Source organism: Pteronotus mesoamericanus, unplaced genomic scaffold (genome assembly GCF_021234165.1).
Source record: "Pteronotus mesoamericanus isolate MK-2021 breed Mesoamerican mustached bat unplaced genomic scaffold, CSHL_Meso_final contig_171, whole genome shotgun sequence".
Taxonomy (NCBI): domain Eukaryota; kingdom Metazoa; phylum Chordata; class Mammalia; order Chiroptera; family Mormoopidae; genus Pteronotus; species Pteronotus mesoamericanus.
This window is the reverse complement of record NW_026555070.1, coordinates 539,486-556,783: the sequence shown is the minus strand read 5'-3', so window position 1 is coordinate 556,783 and position 17,298 is coordinate 539,486. Positions and strand designations below refer to the sequence as shown.

General features: G+C 61.6%; 3 protein-coding genes across 4 annotated transcripts; 1 reads left to right on the top strand and 2 right to left on the bottom strand.

Annotated features, from left to right (window-relative positions):
• The first annotated feature begins 443 nt into the window (after nucleotides 1-443).
• Nucleotides 444-6,082, top strand: FCER2 (Fc epsilon receptor II). The gene is made up of 11 exons (XM_054566232.1): nucleotides 444-465; nucleotides 1,403-1,519; nucleotides 1,800-1,853; nucleotides 2,379-2,441; nucleotides 2,625-2,687; nucleotides 2,780-2,842; nucleotides 2,931-3,020; nucleotides 4,758-4,932; nucleotides 5,077-5,245; nucleotides 5,379-5,485; nucleotides 5,779-6,082. Exons 1-11 carry the CDS (start codon nucleotides 444-446, stop codon nucleotides 5,915-5,917), a joined length of 1,062 nt encoding a protein of 353 aa, XP_054422207.1. The 3' UTR covers nucleotides 5,918-6,082.
• A 3,264-nt stretch (nucleotides 6,083-9,346) lies between these two features.
• On the bottom strand, nucleotides 9,347-11,460 carry TRAPPC5 (trafficking protein particle complex subunit 5). Of its 2 annotated transcripts, XM_054566229.1 has the most exons (3): nucleotides 11,409-11,457; nucleotides 10,725-10,792; nucleotides 9,347-9,969 (listed from the first exon to the last, which is right to left on the bottom strand). In XM_054566229.1, exon 3 carries the CDS (start codon nucleotides 9,951-9,953, stop codon nucleotides 9,387-9,389), a length of 567 nt encoding a protein of 188 aa, XP_054422204.1. In that variant the 5' UTR covers nucleotides 9,954-9,969; nucleotides 10,725-10,792; nucleotides 11,409-11,457; the 3' UTR covers nucleotides 9,347-9,386. The 2 variants fall into 2 exon arrangements, with proteins under 2 accessions (XP_054422204.1, XP_054422205.1); XM_054566230.1 differs by lacking the exon at nucleotides 10,725-10,792 and having other exon boundaries at nucleotides 11,409-11,460.
• Nucleotides 11,461-12,633: 1,173 nt separating this feature from the next.
• MCEMP1 (mast cell expressed membrane protein 1) lies at nucleotides 12,634-14,759 on the bottom strand. Its single transcript, XM_054566245.1, has 6 exons — nucleotides 14,666-14,759; nucleotides 14,249-14,338; nucleotides 13,538-13,660; nucleotides 13,297-13,347; nucleotides 13,064-13,198; nucleotides 12,634-12,650 (listed from the first exon to the last, which is right to left on the bottom strand). Exons 1-6 carry the CDS (start codon nucleotides 14,757-14,759, stop codon nucleotides 12,634-12,636), a joined length of 510 nt encoding a protein of 169 aa, XP_054422220.1.
• Nucleotides 14,760-17,298: the final 2,539 nt, after the last annotated feature.

The following is a 17,298-nucleotide window of genomic DNA, read 5'->3' as shown; positions in this document are numbered from 1 at the left end:
GGTTGCTTCTTGTATGTGCCCTGACCAGGGATCAAACCTGCCACCGTGGCGTACTGGACGATGCTCCAACCCACTGAGCTACCTGGCCAGGGTTTTATGTCACCATTTTATAAATGAGGAAATCGGTTTCGAGGTTCAGCCACTTACCCGAATCCCATGGGCGCACACTTAGTGAGCGCCTGCTGAGTCCCTCGCATGGGATGGGCTCTGGGGCACTCAGCTCTGGTCTTACCCCTCGACCCTGCACGCCAGCTGCACCTCCCCGCCCACTGCAGCACCGACCGCCAGCTGTGAGCTGAGCGCAGCCAGCTCCTGCTCACTGTGCCTCTTGACCTTCCAGTAGTAAGACGCAGACCCGGCCAGAGCTGGGGCGCCACTGCCCCGTGGACCACCCTGACAGGCGGTGAGCCCCCCATCCCTGGGAGGATCCAGTCAGGGCTGCCATGGAAGAAAGCGCCTACTCAGGTGAGAGGACTCTCTGGAGCTGACCCTGACCTCCTGCCCCCCCCCCAGGAGAGGAGAGGGCTGGCGGGTCCTCTCTGGGGAGAAGTGAAAGTCTAGGAAAGACCCGCCCTGTGGGGGCAGATGAGCCCCACGTGGCCCCCCTGGCCCAGAGCCAGGCAGAAAGGGAAGCCCCGGGCACCTCCCCCTTCTGATTCACACTCCGGAAACAAGAACAAAGCAGTCCCCGAGGACCTGGGGACCAAGCGGAGGGGACCGGGAGCAAGTGAGTTTCCCCAGGATGAGTCCTCACAGCCAGGATGAGGGGAGGGGGCCTGGACCTGCAGTGGAGCATCAAGGTAGAGTTTGGGGGGCGGGACCTGGGGTGAGGCCTGGGGTTGGGGACAGGCTCGGATACGGGGAAGAACGGAGGCCCTGCGTCCTGTGTTTAGGGAAGGGGCTCCAGTGGGAGACAGGCATCAGGTCAGGGCTGGGGTCCCAGGGGAAGCAGGCCCAGTCCCCTGCAGGTGAGGCTGGGGGCCCGTCCTTCATGGTGGGGGCAGCTGAGCCTGCAGGCCGGACCAGGGCCGCAGGTGAGCACTGGGGGAGGGGGGCAGCACACCAGGAGGGGCACAGGGAAGCGGGGTCTCAGGCCTGGCCCTGGGCACATCTCTCCGGACAGTGACCTCGCCCGGAGTCAGGCCTGCAGACAGCAGGCGTTGCGACAGAAGGAGCGGCAGACATTGGGCTGGGTGGGTGGAGGGACGGACTCAGAGACGCACAGATGCAGAAACGGACACAAAAGATAGAGTGAGGGAGGGGGTACAGAGGAAGCCGGGGGTCCACAGAGACCGGCTGCTTCCGGGCGGGCTCCCAGGCCTGCGGGCTCTGGGCGACAGGGAAGAGCAGAGCTGGGCCCAGCCTTCCCGCGTGCCCCTCATCGCCACCCCGCCCCCGGCAGACGTTCTGAACCTGCGCAGGAGGCAGCGGCGCTGCAGGCCGGGGACGCTGATCGCGCTGCTGGGGCTGGTGTTGTTGGCGCTGTGGGCAGGGCTGCTGACCCTGCTTCTCCTGTGGCGTGAGGACACCCCCAGCCCCGTGCGGCCCACCTCCCCTGTTCCCTCCCGGACCCCGCCTCTACGATCCCGGGGAGCCCAGCGCCGCCCTCGGGGCCGGATTCCCCCACCCCGTCTCCTCCTCCGCTCTCAAGAGCCCCCACTCCCACTCAGCACCCCGCCTCCCGCCGTGGGCACCTCTCACATGGCACACCCAAGGCCTCCGTCCCCAGCTGGGGGGAGGGTGGTGTGGGCGGGGGCATATGAGAAGCCCTCCCTCTCCTCTCCTCTCCTCCTGCCCAGACTGGAACACTGAACGGGATCTGAAACAGCTGGGAGACACCACTGCCCTGAACAGTATGGAGGGGCCAGGGTTGGGGGGGCTTGGACACCAGGTTCTTGTCCTGCTTCTGCCACTGACCACTGTCAGATGTGGGGGAGGAACTGAGGGTCAGCCTGAGTCCCCCCCCCCATGCAGGGGTAACTCAGTGGCTCGTGACCAAGAGGCTCTGAGGAGCACCCCATGGAGTGTGGCGAGGCTGCGCTGGCCTCTGCTGGGTCACCTGTAAAGTGGGCATTGTCTCAGAGCTCTGAGGGGGAGCGGCTAAGACTGTGAAGCTCTTAGCAGGCACCTGGCATCCAGTGAGCTTTCAGTAAATGCCTCCCGCTTCTGTAGTTAATTCTGGGAGGGGCAAGGTACACAAATTCATTCTGTGGCCTGCACTTTCCCAAGTGCTTTTGCCACCAAGGCAAGAAACAAAAAGCTGTAGTCATTGTGACTGTGTGAGGGGGTCCCTGAACTTGGTGTTGTGGGAGGGGTGGGGGATTCGAGGACCTGCCTGCCTGGCTCCTGAAGACACACCTTCCCTCTCCTTCCCCTAGTCTCTCAGGTTTCCAAACACTTGGAAAGACACAAGGGTGACCAGATGGCCCAGAAATCCCAGGGTGAGTGATTTCTGCTGTGGGTCTGGGAAAAAGAGAGGAAAGGGACTTGGATGCCATGTGGGTATAGTGTCCAGACCCCCTGAGAACTGCAAAATGAAGCAGGTGGCCCTGATGCGCCATGCTCAGAGCCAAGGGGGCCACTGGGCAGACGTGCTTACCGCTGAGCCCCTTCCCCTCAACCAGCCTCCCAGGTGCTGCAGACCATGGAGGAAATCCAAGCAGAACAGAAGAGAATGAAAACTCAGGGTGAGAGACTGGGATGGGGGTGGGGTCCCAGAGCCACGGGGACCTCGGGACCCACAGGCATCCCTCCTGACACCCGCCCTGCCCCCCGTCAGACTCGGAGCTCTCCCAGGACCTGGACGGACTTCGAGAGGCCCTGAGCAACCTCAAGTCCCAGGGTGAGGCTTGGGAGGGTCTGCGGGCAGGGAAGGGCGCAGAGGGGCCACGTGCTCGCCTGTGATCACCACCCGCATTCAACCCCCCAAGGCTTGAATGAGAGACGTGCAGCCTTGACTTCGCTGGAAAGGCTCCAGGAGGAGGTGTCAAAGCTATGGATGGAGCTTCGCGTGTCCAACGGTGAGTGTGTGCGTCTGTGCCCACAGGTGTGCTGGTGTGTGCATGTCACAGCACAGTGTGTGTCCGAATGTGAAGGATAGTTGTGTGTGCATGACAGCGTGGAGGGCTGTGTGTGTGAGGGTAGCAGGGCCAACGGGGGGCACACGAGAAAGCCCCTGTGAGGCCAGCTGCTCCCCTCTACTGCCCGGGGGCCGGGGCCCCACGTGTGTGCTCCAGGTGAAAGCAGCCCTGTGTTTGCCGCCTCCGGGGCCTGTGCTGGTCTGGCCTGCCTGCCATGGCTCAGCAGAGGGCCAACACTAGCATGCCCATGGCCACAGCCCCCAGAAGACTGCCTGACGCCCCCAGAGGGCTGTGGGGTCCCTCGGCGGCAGTGGAGACGCGGGGCGCCATGGCCTCTTCTCCCTGGTGGCCGTGACGGGGCAGCGCTGGTGGGCACACAGCTCATGGAGGCGGCCCCCGCAGGCCAGCAGGGAGGGCAGACGTCCAGTCATTGTGCCTTTAACCTGAACTCCCACTCGCCCCACGTTTTTGGCCTCCCAGCCCTGGGAAGCCCCAGCTGCCCAGTTGGGTGAAAAAAGAGGAAGGCTCCGTGCCGGGTGAGGGAGCGCGGCCCCCGGGGGCATGGCCTGGCTGTGGGGATCCCAGCAGGGGCCGCCTGCTGGACTGGGGGGCGCGGCAAGGGACCCGGGCCAGTGAACTCTGAAGGGTCACCTATGATGGGTCCCCAGCTCCAGGACTGTTTCTCCATGACCCACGACACACAGCCATGCCACCTTCCCCAAGGCGGCACCTGCAGAGGCCTGCGCGCTGGTCACTGCTCACGAGAGAGCGGCACATCCAGCTCTGGTCCGCCCAGGGCTTCTGCCCTCCTGTGGGCTCAGGCCCCTCGCACAGTTCCCCCCAAGGTCACTCTAAGAAAGTCTATTTTAAGTCATGAGTGAGCGGACCCAGTGGCAGCGGGCTCAACTCCTACGAGGGAGCGCCGGGGGACAGGGGCAGTGCCTGTGAGCTTCCTTGGGGTGGGACCAATGGGAGGGAGACCGAGGGGGCTCGGGGTCAAGGTCATGGGGACCCCACCCTCCAGACCCCTCCTCACCTCTCACAGCCTCTCCTGGCCAATGAGAAGAAAATCAAGTCAATACCCCCTAAAGCAAAGCGGTCACATGTGCTGGTGTGGGGGTGCTGGCGGGACGGGGTGCGGGGACAGCGCAGGGTAAAGGAGCGCTGGCACCCCTGCCCTCGGCGGCGCTTCCGCCTCGTGGCTAAGATGTGGCTGGTGCGGTGCCGGTGCTGGATGGATGTTGCTGGGAGTTGTCGGTGACGATGATGCTGGTGATGAAGTTGTTGCTGAGTGTGGCAGAGCCTGGGGACACAGGGCTGGCCGTTGAGAGGCTGCTGATGCCGGAGGCTGATGTGGTAATGGTGCCGACGGTCAAGTGCTCCTAACCGCGGACATGCTCATGGGGAGGACGCGGGCGGTGGAGGTGCTGCTGAGCGTTGTGCCGGAGACGGGGTGATGGCGCAGGCGACGGAAGTGCTGCTGCCACAGAGGCACTCACGGTGGTGTCACTGGCGGCTGAGTGCTGGTGGCCGAGAGGTGCTTGGGCACTGTGCATGGCTGCCGCTCTGCCCGCCGTGCAGGCCCTTCGCAGCGGCGCCCCGCGCTCAGCCCCGGAGCCCCAGGGAGGAAGTGCCTGCGAGAGTCCTGTTAGGCTCTGGGGGGGGGTCTGCTTTCAGCCCGGGACCCAAGAGTGACTCCAGGAGAGATGCTGCCGCCCACTGTGCCCCCGGTGCCCACCGTGATGTCCACCACTGCGCCCACCACAGCCCCAGCCCCGGCGCCCGCCCTGGCGCCCGCCACAGCCCCAGCCCCGGCGCCCGCCCTGGCGTCCGCCACGGCCCCAGCCATGGTGCCCGCTCTGGCGTCCGCCACGGCCCCAGCCCCGACGCCCGCCCTGGCGTCCGCCACGGCCCCAGCCCTGGCGCCCGCCCTGGCGTCTGCCACGGCCCCAGCCATGGTGCCTGCTCTGGCGTCCGCCACAGTTGTCCCCCTGAGCCTCTCCTCCACTCCAGGCTCCATGTGTGACATGTGCCCTGAGAGGTGGGTCAGTTTCCAACGGAAGTGCTACTACTTCGGGGAGGGTGCCAAGAAGTGGATCCAGGCGCGGTTCGCCTGCAGCAAACTCCAAGGGCGGCTGGTCAGCATCCACAGCCAGGAGGAGCAGGTGGGCCTGGGCTCTGCAGAGGGTGCGGCCAGCAAGGTGGCCAGGGGGGGAGGTGGAGCCCCAACACAGCCTCTCGGATGGCAGAGGGACCCACGCACATTCCCCAGCCCTCCAGCCCTGCTCTGCTCCTCAGGACTTCCTGGCCAAACACGTCAACAAGAAGGGCTCCTGGATCGGCCTTCGGGATCTGAACATAGAGGGGGAGTTTGTCTGGATGGACGGGAGCCCCCTGGAGTACAGGTGAGCGGTGGGATGGGGGTGGGTGACGAGCAGATGGCTCCAGGCCCAGGCCGGGAGGGGGGCCGCTCTGTGATCAGGACACGGCGCGTGGGGGATGTGTCCCAGGCCTGGAGGCGGGGCCGTTTCTGGGTTGTAGTGGCAGGATATGGTCAAGGTGCGGAGGGAGGCCTGGGCTGGGGCCGGGGAAGGCTGGGGGTCACGGAGATGGGGGGACCTGAGCAGAGGGGCACGTCTAGGCTGAAGGCAGTGCGCCCCCGCCCCCGCCCATGGTGACCCAAAGACTCCCATTCCAGCAACTGGCGCCCAGGGGAGCCTAACAACGGGGGCCAGGGCGAGGACTGCGTGATGATGCTGGGCTCGGGGCAGTGGAACGACGCCTTCTGCAGCAGCCCCCTGGGGGGCTGGGTGTGCGACCGGCTGGCCACGTGCTGACTGCCCCTCCCGCCTCGGTCCCCCAGACACAGGCCCTGACAGCCCCCGACCTGCCCTCCAGATGCTCCCTCTTTGGGATCCCCCGCCTCGAACACGGGACCAGTCAGCCCAGAGTGGGTTGCCGAGGCCCCCAACCAAGGCCTGGGTGCCTCTTCTATGGCCGAATGGTCCCGGTGACATTTTCTCCTGCCCAGAGGACGGCAGCTGACCCATCCCTGGCTCCTGTCAACTCCCCAGAGGGCCTGTCCCTTTCCCCTCAGCCCAAATAGCTGTCACCGCCTCCTTGTTTCCAAGTGCTCAGAGTTCCTCAAGAACCCCACCGTCAGCCTGGATGGAGGCTGGGAGCTCCTGCCAAGGGCAGGGGGCCCAGCCGCCCAGCTCTGCAGGGAGCTCGGAGGCCAGCGCAGACCCTGTGTGTCTCCTCCATGACCCCTGCCCCACTGTCAGCAGGGGTTGGGAGCAGCCCTGGCCCTTGTCCTCCCCAGATGCCGCCCCTGCCCTGGCACCACAGCCCAACAGCCAGGCCGCCCCGCCCCACCTGCAGCGCGCGCCCTCCTGGGGGGGGCCTCACTAGCCCTGGCCTCCCAGTGTGGAGGGTGGGACTTCCCGGAGGCTGCTGCCTGAGGCCGCCTCGCAGCCCCGGAACAACTGAAGTGGCATTTGGACCCCCCCTTCCCCCGTTTCATTACAAGGAGCATGTAGGCAGAGCTGGAGATGAAGCCCTGGGCTCCCGCAGAGCGCCAGGCCCGCGAGCCCCCGGGGTTGCCGCAGCGGGAAGCAGCACCCGCCCTCAGCCTGACTCCCCTCCCGGCCGGCAGGGAAAGAGCCCGCGCAGGCACAGGGCCCAGGGCCCAGAAGGCGCTCACAAAGCGCTGGCTGGCTGAAGGGCGGCGGCTCCTCAGGCCTCCCCCTGGGGAGCCCACGGCCCAGCCCCACGGCCCCCGCCACCGGCCCCTCAGGCCAGCACTGGGATCCGCCTCGCCACCTCCGCCCCTCGCTGCCCCTCCAAGCCCACAGGAGAGCCGTGGGCTCTGCCACAAGCCATGGTCCAAATCCGCCCCCCAGTGCAGCCCACCCTCGCTCCCCTGAACCGGTGAGGCCTCCCTCGCACCGTACCAAGCCTTTCAGAGTGTCCTTCGCCATTACCGAATGCGCCCCCTGACACCCCAGCTCCCTCTCCTCCCTCCTCGCACACTCGGGCTCACGCCAGCCTCGGCGCCTCTGCCCGTGCAGCCCCCCGCTCAGCAAGGCCTGTCCGGAGCACCCCCTCGCTTCAAATGACACTCCAGCTCTGGCTTTCTGCCCCACTGCGTGCTCTCACCCCAGCGCTCCTTCAGCAAACGTTGGACTCACTGATCAGGCGCGGCCCATCTCTGCTGGCTAGAGCGCGGCTTCAGGGCAGGTGCCTTGTTTTGTTCTGTGTGTCCCCAACACCTGGCATAGTAGTCACTCAATAAATGTCAAATTACCTAATGCGTGACCATGCGTATATGACCTCTTCAGGAAGCTGCTTTGGGGCCTGTGAAGTAAGGAGGTGCTGCCTGCCTGAGTCTCCAAAGGGCTGGGGCCCGGCGCCTCCTCCTCGCCCCATTCCCTCCGCCTGGGGCCTCTAACTCCGAGCCGCTGTGATGGGAGCCAAAGCTGCCTGATCTCTCCCTGCCGTCTCTTGCCCCAAATGGGTGCCCAGCCCCACGTCTTACAGCTTGTTCCAAGCCTGCCCCTTCTCCACATGTCCCTGCTTATCCTCAGCCAGGAGAGAGACGCTGGGACCTCCCCCACCCCGGTTTACAAGGTCTCCTGCATCCCCTCCCTTGGGGACCAGCCCGCCCCTCCGTTTCTCTTGGGCACCCTTCACCGCCAGGCCTGCAGGGATGGCTCTCATTCTTGCCTCCTGCCTCTCCTACGATCTGGCCCCCAGCCTCCCAGCAGCCCCTAGAAGCCGCTCCTACCAGGGTCTCTGAGGACCTCGGGCGCTAAATTTGAAGGTAACCCCTGCAGTTCCCTCCAAAATCGGGCTCCCACCACACACTCTGGCTCTCCTTCTTCTGGCCTGCGGCTTCCATCCCTGTCCAACCCCCAGAGCTCTTTTGGACACCAGGCTGCTACCCTGCCCACCCCTTTCCCAGCTCCCTTGAGCCCTCCCCTCCCCCAGCCAACAGTTATTTTTTTGACCATGCTCATGCCAGACACCCGGAGTGCCAAGGAGTTGCACTTGTCCTGTGGACATGTGCTACCTTCTTCGCCAAGCCGACCCGCCTCATCGCCTCTCGCTGGACTGGGGCTGCCCCTCCGACCAGGCCAGAGCCCCAGGGCTCCCCTCTCGTGCCGCCCTGTGCAGTGAGCACTGCAACAGCACAGCGAAAAGCTGCGCCCATGCCGCCCTCACAGCCTCTGTAAGCAGCGAGGAGGGCCCTGCAGGATGCACCTGAGGTTCCCTTTCAGAATGGCCTTGGTCAGGTCCTGCGGAGGCCAGGGGACAGGGAAAGCCGGGACAAGTTTCCCCAGCAGTGGCAGGGTTTACAGGGGGGGCGGGGTGATCAGGGTCCCGGGCTGGTGGGCAAAAGGGGGAGGGACGCCTGAGGTGTAGTATTTTTTAAACACGGGACATGTGTCTGTGTATCAACCGTGTATTTAGAAATTAACTTCAAACTATTTTAAGCATCCAGATGATTCTGAAGCGAGCCCACCCACTTCCTCAGGAGCCAGGTGTCTCAGGCCACAGTTCTCGAAGGCCAGCATCTGGTGCCCCGGCAGTTCCTGGGAACTTGTTAGGCAAATCTTCTGGCCCCCCCAAATCTGCAGCATCTGAACCTCAGGAGGGGGTGGTGGTGGCACCCAGTCACTCAAGTTTTAATGTTCTGCGCCCTAGCAAACTGCGGTACATAGGAACCCTCTAGGGTCTTGCTAAAACGCAGCCTCTGAGTCCTTAGGTCTGCAGTGGGCCTGAGAGTTTACCTTACCCACAAACTCCCCAGGACAATGCTGGTCCCTGGACCACGCTCTGAGTAGCAAGCCTAAAGCAGTGGTCAGCCTGTTTTCTAGGGACACAACCACACCCAATCCTTGACCTACTGCTGGCATGAACTATTCACCTAGTCCTAGTGCAGAAAGTGTGCTAACCCCTGGTCTAAAGGAGTCTCTCCTAGTCTGGTCCCTCCCCCGCCCCCTCACCTCTCCATCCTATAGTCAGCCCCCAACTGTGACTCCAGAAGCCGCCAGCATCTCCCCTTTCCAGCAGCTCCTTCTGCCTGGTCTATCCCACCTGCCCCTGGACTCCCCCAACCCAATCTGAAAGCTGAAGCTAGGTCTAAGCAGGCCCTCCCCATGGAATAAACAGCCTGGACCTTGGCCTCCCTCACCAGCTTGGGGCAGGGATCGGGGTCATGTTGGGTGGATCTCTGAGGCTCCCACACAAGACACAAGACACACTTGGGAAGGGGGAATCTCTCATCCTTTATCTTCAGTGGGGTCAACGGCCCTCAAGGGCTCGGTCTCGGCTGATGACGGCCTCCTCGAACTTGATCATGAGTGTGGTGCCCTTGTGCCAATGTGCTGTGACCTTGGCCGGGAAGCCGCTGTGTGTGAGCACCGCTTCCACAATGCCTGCCGTAAAGCTGGCGCAGTTGAGCGTGCTGTTTTCCTTGGGCACCGATATGTATGTGTTTATGAGCGGTTCCCGCTCGATGATGTAGAAGGTACGGGCGTCGTCGTTGGCCTGCTCCAGCTTGTCGGCCTCCTTGCCGAAAAGTGCCTTCCACACCGCGCCCTTGACAAAAAGCAGGGCGCCCAGCACCTTGGTCTCCCGTCGGGCACCCTTTTCACGAGCCACCAGCGCATCTAGGACACGCGCACCCACCTGGCGGCCCAGCGCGGCCAGGCGTGCCTGCAGCTCGGCCACGGAGAAGACACGGCTCTGGCAGTGCTGTACCAGTTCGGAGAAGAGCAGTGCGAAGGCGCTCAGGCTCACCTCGGTGCGCGGCCGTGCCAGCGTGCGCTCCAGCAGCGCCGACTTCCCGCGTGTAAAGCGTGCCTCCATGCTGCTGCCGCCCTGCCTGCGGGGAGACCAGGCAACGCCAGTGTTAGGGGACAGAGAAGGAGCCCTGGGACCCTCCACCTACCCCATGTGCTCTATCGCTCACTTCCCACGTGGGAAGAGATGAGTGGAAGGAAAAGGGCATTCACCTGTGCACGAATCTCGCCACAACTACGCCTAGCCAATGAAGGACAAAGGGAGTCGGGAAAGGGCTTGGGGGATAAGGTGGGAGGAGGGTGAAGAATGAGATCTCAACGGGGCGGGGAAACCCCAACCCCAAGGTGATTGCTGGGGCAAGAAAAGGGCCTTTGTGCCCCCTCTGCCACCTGCTGCAGCAACTAGAAAACTAGTGCATGGAGGTGGGGATGTCAAACCTAGGGTCCGCAGAGGCCAAGGAAGGATGGGGGGCCATGAGAGGGCTCTGGCGTGGCCCCAGCACTGAGTTCCTGCGGGTGAAGCTAATGTCCCTGCCTCTCCCCAGTGGAAAGCCAGAAACACTGAAGGTGGGATTAGGGGGGGTGTGTAGAGACCAACGGCCAGGACTGAAAGCTTGGGGAACAAACGAAATACACAGGGCAAACAAGCAAGGGACACTGGGAACCCTTCCAACCCTGGGCGGGGCAGCACCAACTTGTCATGCACGAAGCGCACCTCCTTGGGGACAAGGATGGACCTACATTTGTAAGAAAGATTGGGTAGGGACAGGGGAAGATTGGGAGCCCCCTACCCCTGTGCTCTCCAGAAAGGTGGCTGGACAAGAGGGAAGGGACTGACCGTGAGATCTGGGGTTTACGGGAGCCAGGAGGGGGCGCTGTGATCTTCCATCCCTGCGCGGAAGGGGGCTGTAGAAGAAAACCCCAAGGGGAAGCTGAGAACTCCACATTGTGGCTCTGCGGTGGGGGTGGCAGTGAGTGCGGGGAATCCCAAGAGCGCTGAGACACACTCTCTTCCCCTCCACCCTCGCCCACTCAGGTGTGAAGCTGCCGCCCAGGGTGGGATCCGGAGAGGGAGATGAGCACCACCAGGCAGGACGGGGCCAGAGGCCGGAGAGGTCTGGGGATGTTGGTACGGCCCCCAAGATGTCTGCGTCGGGGATGGAAAGAGCAGTGGGGTACCAGGGCTCCAGGACGCCCCCGTCCGGGTGAGTGGCTGCCTACATGGGGAGGGCCCAGGGCGCGAGACGGGAGAGGCTGTGTTGAGACGCAGCCTCTATTGGCCTGCGATGGGGAGTAGTGAGCCGAACCGCGGAAAGGCCGGGACCCCAAGATCCTGAGCGCAGAGCGGGCAGAGGGACGGAGGAGTCGTCCACCCTCCCTGCTTCCCTCTGGGTGGACCAGAGCGGGCGGTCCGGGGTCGCTGAGGTCGAGACCCCAGCCCAGGAACCACAGGTCCGCGGGGAGGGGCCGGGAGAGGCCGAGGCCCGGGGTGAGCAGGGGGCGCGGGCGGGCAAAGTCTCACCGGGAACTGCGGCCCTCAACTCGGCGGAGCTGCTTTACGACGCCGCCGTAAAAGGCCCTACGTGCGCAGGCGCTGCGGAGGGCAGCGGTGGGGGCGGGGCCCGCGTGTTGTGATTCCGAGACCCGCCGCTCGGGGGCACGCGTGTCAGGAACGCGACCCAGGACGGCGGACCAGCAACCTGGGCCTTCCCGGGCCTTGGTTGGGCCGTGCTCAGGACAGCAGCATGGATGGTCACATGCTCGGGGCACATGTTTGACGATGGGCACGCGTCTCTGTCTCAGAGGCACATGGGCGCACTTATACATCTCAGGCCACAAACTCTCATGGGTGCAAACTCAAGAGCGTAGAGACTCAATTACTCCCTGGCACAGCACGCAGTCAGGACATGGTTCTGACACACGCTCGTGTCCCCAGCGTTCCTGGTATAACGTCCACCTGTTTACTGTGTTGCTTTCCCCATTCCCCAAGTCCAAACACTTGCAGACCCTCCCCAAGGCCCCTCCCCCCCCCGCCCCACCTCCGTCGCCCCAGTAGCAGATCTGAACATCACGTGGTTTTCCCTTGGCCTTTATTTTCATCTATCACAAAATGCAAGTGCAGAATCAAACAGGCACACATATGTACATGCTCTGAACACCTTCGGTGACATAATCAGGCACACACCGACACAACTGTTCACGTAGGCACAGGGGGTGACAGGGCACACACCACGACACCTACAATTACAAAGATACGTTCCCATGGTATGCTCCACACACATCAGCCATGACGGGCTTCAACACAACATACTGCAGGACCGTCATGTATATTCACAGTGAGAGTGAAACATGCATGGGTAACACACGTCACCAGCACCCCACTCACTGTGACACACTTCTGTGGTCCCCGTGGCCCCAGCCACCCACTGTGACATGCATGACACTACACACTGCAGTACAGATGTGTGTCACATGGGCAGTGACACAGGTGTGCACACCACACTGTGACGCCTACACTCAACATTCACCCAATACACATGAAATCCCCACCCTCCATGAAAGGTTTACTCCCCCCCACACACACACATGCACACAAGCAACTCTGCAGTATTCATTCAGCACCATGTGATTTTCTATATGTGGGCAGGAGGAACAGGGTCAGAGCAGGCTGGGGGCCCCATGTTTCATCTTTACTGGGAGGTACCCCCGTCCTCCAGGCTGCAGCAAGGGCTTCCATGTCTTCTCACTTACTGAGGTTTGGACTCTGTGGAGGAGGAAGGTGGAGATTGGAGACCAGGCAGACCCTCCTGGGAGAGAGGCTAGGGTCAAAGCCAGGGCTCCAAACTCCCCTGGCCCCAGCTTACACGGATTTGGCATTTTCTGCAGCATTTGGGAGATTTTCTGTAACTCACTCTTGATTTGGTTTATGCCTGGGGGGAGGGGAGGAGAAAGCTGGGGTGGGGCCTCAGACAAGGCCCCCACCTTTATTGGAAGGCCCCTCTTTGCCCAAACACCGAGGCTGGGGTGCTGCAGAACACAGCACTTAAATATCCCCCGAGTCACTGGACGGTGACATCGACCGCCCCTCCACACTCTGCCCTCTGGGAGGACGGGACCTCCGGGGGCCCCTCAGGTTCCCCAGCGCCGCAGCCGCGCGGTGGAGAGCCCGACACGCACCTGCTGACAGCGCCTTCAGCCTCTCGTTCCCGGCCTGGACGTCGCTCTGGACCCTGCGAAGGCCCTCTTTGGCTTCCGTGGCTGTCTGATGGGCCCTGCGCCAGCCCTGCTTTTGCTCTCCTTGGCACTCGTGCACTGAGACGGAGACTGAGGGCGGGGTGGAGGCGCCTGTGTCGCTGCTGCTCTCTCTGCCCCGCCCGGGCCCCTCGGCCTCCCCCCGGCCCTCCACTCACCATTCCAGAGCTCCCTTTTCAAGACCAGCAGCTCCTGGGACATCACAGAATCTGTTCAGGATGGCAGATAGGAAAACCCTTCAAGTGCCCCAGTTCTGCGGCCCTGGCAGCAGGGCTGGGGGAAGGGAGAGGAACAAGGGGAAAGGGGAACTGTGGGGACACTGGGCCTCCCCTGCTCCCGAGGACCCCTCCTTCCTGCCCCAGACCCCGTCCCCCCCCACAAAACTGAAAGCCCACTCACTGTTCACCAGGACCCAGGCCAACAGAATGATGGAAAGCAGGGCGAGAAGAATGTACAGGCTCATGACGGCTGTGTGCAACCAGGGCGGGGCCCGGGCAGAGTCCGAGGACGGCCTGGACCAGGCTGGGACTGGGACAGAGGCAGGGCCAGTGACCCCCAGGTCTCGGCACCGCCACTCGGACTGTCAGTGCTGGTTCCAGCACCACCGAGAGCTCTGTCACCTGCACCCACTCTTCCCAATACCATTCAGTAGCAGTGACCATCGACAACACTGCCACCAGCGCGCGCCCTGACCTGCACTCCCAGCACTTGGTCCTCACACTGTCACCGTCATGCCCCCTTTATTATTCCCGTCACCAACAATCACCAGTGTCAGCAGTAGCCGTCATCGACAGCCACCAACAGCAGTGCTCATGGTTACTGCCGTTGTCCCCACCAACAGCACCCTCACCTGCTCTGTCCAGTGATTCCTTCTCAATCCCCTACATTGGCACCTACTCACCATCATGATCGCCCACGGCGGCACCAACAACCCCACCTACGCAGTCACCACTACCATCGTCATCACCACCTGCGAAGGTACCCCGGCCACCGCCACACGCGAGCCTCGGCCCCGCCACACCCCACACCACGGCCCCGACCCCCGCATGCTGCCTGCTGCCCCGCCATGCCCCCAGGCGGTGGGATGTGGGCCGGTAGGTGACTGCGTACCCTCACTCTTGGGTGGTGAGTAGCTGCCCTTTTGCTGGTCCTGGTTTCTGAAGGTGAAGGTGATATTCTCATAGTCAGGGTCATCTACACCTGTGAGTGGGTCAGTAGGGAGGGTTCGTAAAACTGCTTGAGCTCTGGGGTGGGGGTGGGCGGTAGGGGTGAGCATGGGACGGGGCTTAGAAATCTTGGTTCACTGGACCCTTCCACTCAACACATTTCTGGGGACAAAAGGTAATGAGTGGGACCTAAGATCTGCTCCTTAGTTAGGAGAAGAGGGTGTGTGAGTGTCTGTGGGATACACATGCACACACGCCTTTTGGGGTGGGAAAAAAGCCCTCTGGCCCCCCCTCAGCCCCTTCCCTCTCCCATCCTAACCCTTCCCTCTTGACCCCCGCGCCCTGTGCCAAGGTGCCTAACCTTTCATATTGGCTGAGGCTCCCCCGGGCTTCTCTTTGGAGGCTGCTTCCTGCCTCCTGGCCCCCGGGTTCATGTGGAGTTCCTCAGCGGCCATGGTCCCCAGTCTGCCTGTCTGTCCACACACATCCTCACCCCCGGAAGGAGTCACTGCAGATGAGGAAACCTCTGGGTTGGGCTGTGTGAAGAAAGACAGGTCAGCCTCCTCTTTTCAGGGATCCAGAACCCTCTCACCCTGGAGCATCCTCACACCGCCAGTCGGGAGAGGTCTTAGGAGACCCGGAGTCTCAGGGAGGACCAAGAAGAGAAGCCCATAGACCCAGAGACAGAACAGAATGATCAGGAGCCTGTGAAAGAGGTGTTAGCTAATGCTACAGCATCACTTTGAAGTATATAAATGTAGCAAATTAACACGTACACCTTAAGTTTATAGGTTATATGTCAATTATATTCAATAAAAATCATTTGTTTTAGTGATCAGGAACTTTACAGGAAGCCATGTGCATGTGTTCAGTGTGTGCGTGTGTGTCTTCGTGGCTGAACCTCATCTTCCTGTCTTTCGGGAGAGACGCTGTGGCCCCTCAGAGCCCCGTGTCTCGGGGTGGGGCCGCCAGCCTCGGGCAGGGTTCCCGGTCCGCGCACCTCCCTTCCGCCCCCCTGCCGCAGTCCCACCCTCCACTCCGCTCCACCAAACTCCACTCCTTCCAGGCCCCGCGGAGGGAAGGGACGGTGTAAGTTAGCGGTGCTACCGCTGAACTCCACGCCCACATCTGGAAGGGAGGCCCGACCTGCGCCTCGACGTTCCCCGGAACCGCTGTCTCCTCAGCCTGGAGACCCCGCTGAAGAAACACTCAGAAGCGGACTCATTCTTATTCGCACACCTGCTCACCTGCCCAGACTCACAACACACACTTGCACACACACAGACTCCCGGACACCCTCAGTCACACGTCTCATGCATGCACATAGCACACCCATTCACATGCTCCCACGCATGCCGGCCCAGAGAAACGTACATGTCCGTGCATCGCCACGCCCGCGCCCTGTCTGGGTGTCTGAAAGCCCTCTTTGTGTCTCTCTGACCTTGAAAACTGGGGATAAAAATGAGACAATGCACATAGGGAATTTTCTCTGTAAGTCTAGTGCCTCCCAAGAGAAATATAATATGAACTACATGTTTAATTTAAAATTTTCTAACAGCCACATTAAAAAGATAAAAAAGAGACAGACTAAATTGACTTTAGTAACATTTCATTAAATATAATATACCCAAAATATTATCACTTCAACATGTAGGTTATATTTTTAAGTTATTGATATATTTTACTTTGGGGGAGGTACTAAGCCTTCAAAATGAATCGTGTATTTACGCTTCAGGTACATTTCACTTGAGAAGGACGACATTTTAAGTGCTCCGTGGCTGCTGTGTTGGACAGCCCTGGTCTCCAGTGTTGGAGTTTTCCTTCTTTGGAAAAATAAGTAAGACTTTCTGACAATGTGCAGGAAGTGTTATGTGCTAGGTTTAAAATCTGTGATTAAATTCAAGATGGCTTTGGGGTCCTGCCCCACCATCTGCTGAGGACAACGTTCTTTCCTGAACTACTGCCGACCTCGTCCGCTGCAGGGAGGCGGCCTCGCGGCGGGTCGGCGCCGGCTCCCGCTTCGGGGGGGCAGAGACAGCAGCCGGCACCGGAGCAGCTCGCCCCCGGCCCGCGAGCGCCACGGAGGAGCCGGGGCGGGAGACGCAGGGCTGGCCGCGCTCCGGGGCGCGGGTGCAGGGGGCGGGACCACAGGCTCGCGCGTTTCCCGGGCTCGGGTGCGGCGAAGGCCAGGCTCCAGTCCTCTGGAGGCTGAGAAAAAGGCACGGGTGACTGCGGAGATCCACACGCCACCACGGCAGGGACCTGGGAGGGCTCCTAACCAGCCCCTTCCAAGGAATAACAGTTTTCTTTCTTTCTTTTAAGAAAGAAAACGTGTCTTAATCAGGGATTGGCTTGAGGTGGACACATGACCCAGCCCCAACCAATCAAAGCCTAAGATTTGGCACAGGGTGGGGCAAGTGAGTTCCAACCGGCGAAACTTAGGCTTGTGGATTTTGTTGGGTTAACCAAGAAAACAAAGGTGTTCTCTCTTTCCCCCCCTCCATTCGGGCTGCCCCACGGGGAGAATGTGAGCCTGCAGCTGGGACAGGAGAAGCTGCTGGAGAGTGAAGCCCACCGAGGAGAGCAGATCGCAGAGGGAGCTGAGTCCTGGAGACGCCATTTGAGACCCCTGGTTCAGCCATACCTGGATTTGCTCTTCTAGCCCTGGGCCCCTCCAGTGACATAATGCATCACATGGATTATGTCCAGTGACATAATCCAGAAACTTCCTTTTACTTTCACTCAAAATAGCTTGAAGTAGGGTCTGTGGAACTTACGACTGGGAGAATCTTGGCTACCACAGGGGGCTGAGCAGTTGGTGAGTGCGGAAATAGAGGCTCAAGGATGGGGCTTGCCTGCCAAGGTCAAATATGCAGTGAGATGTGACCTGCAAGTCTGCCCTGTGGGGCAGGAGGGTGGCTGTGTTGGAGCTGAGGGCTCTGAGGGGACTCTTCTTGGGAACTAGTTACAGGGGAGCAATTGGGTGGGACTTGG

Coding starts and splice junctions, on each gene's coding strand:
- FCER2 (XM_054566232.1), top strand. CDS start 444: ATGGAAGAAAGCGCCTACTCAG. Junction 1,520..1,799: donor GACCCTGCTTCTCCTGTGGC/GTGAGGACACCC, acceptor CCTCCTGCCCAG/ACTGGAACACTGAACGGGAT. Junction 1,854..2,378: donor AGACACCACTGCCCTGAACA/GTATGGAGGGGC, acceptor TCCTTCCCCTAG/TCTCTCAGGTTTCCAAACAC.
- TRAPPC5 (XM_054566230.1), bottom strand. CDS start 9,953: ATGGAGGCACGCTTTACACGCGGGAAGTCGGCGCTGCTGGAGCGCACG.
- MCEMP1 (XM_054566245.1), bottom strand. CDS start 14,759: ATGGCCGCTGAGGAACTCCACATGAACCCGGGGGCCAGGAGGCAGGAA. Junction 14,339..14,665: donor AGCCTCAGCCAATATGAAAG/GTTAGGCACCTT, acceptor ACCCACTCACAG/GTGTAGATGACCCTGACTAT. Junction 13,199..13,296: donor GAAAAGGGAGCTCTGGAATG/GTGAGTGGAGGG, acceptor TCTCCGTCTCAG/TGCACGAGTGCCAAGGAGAG.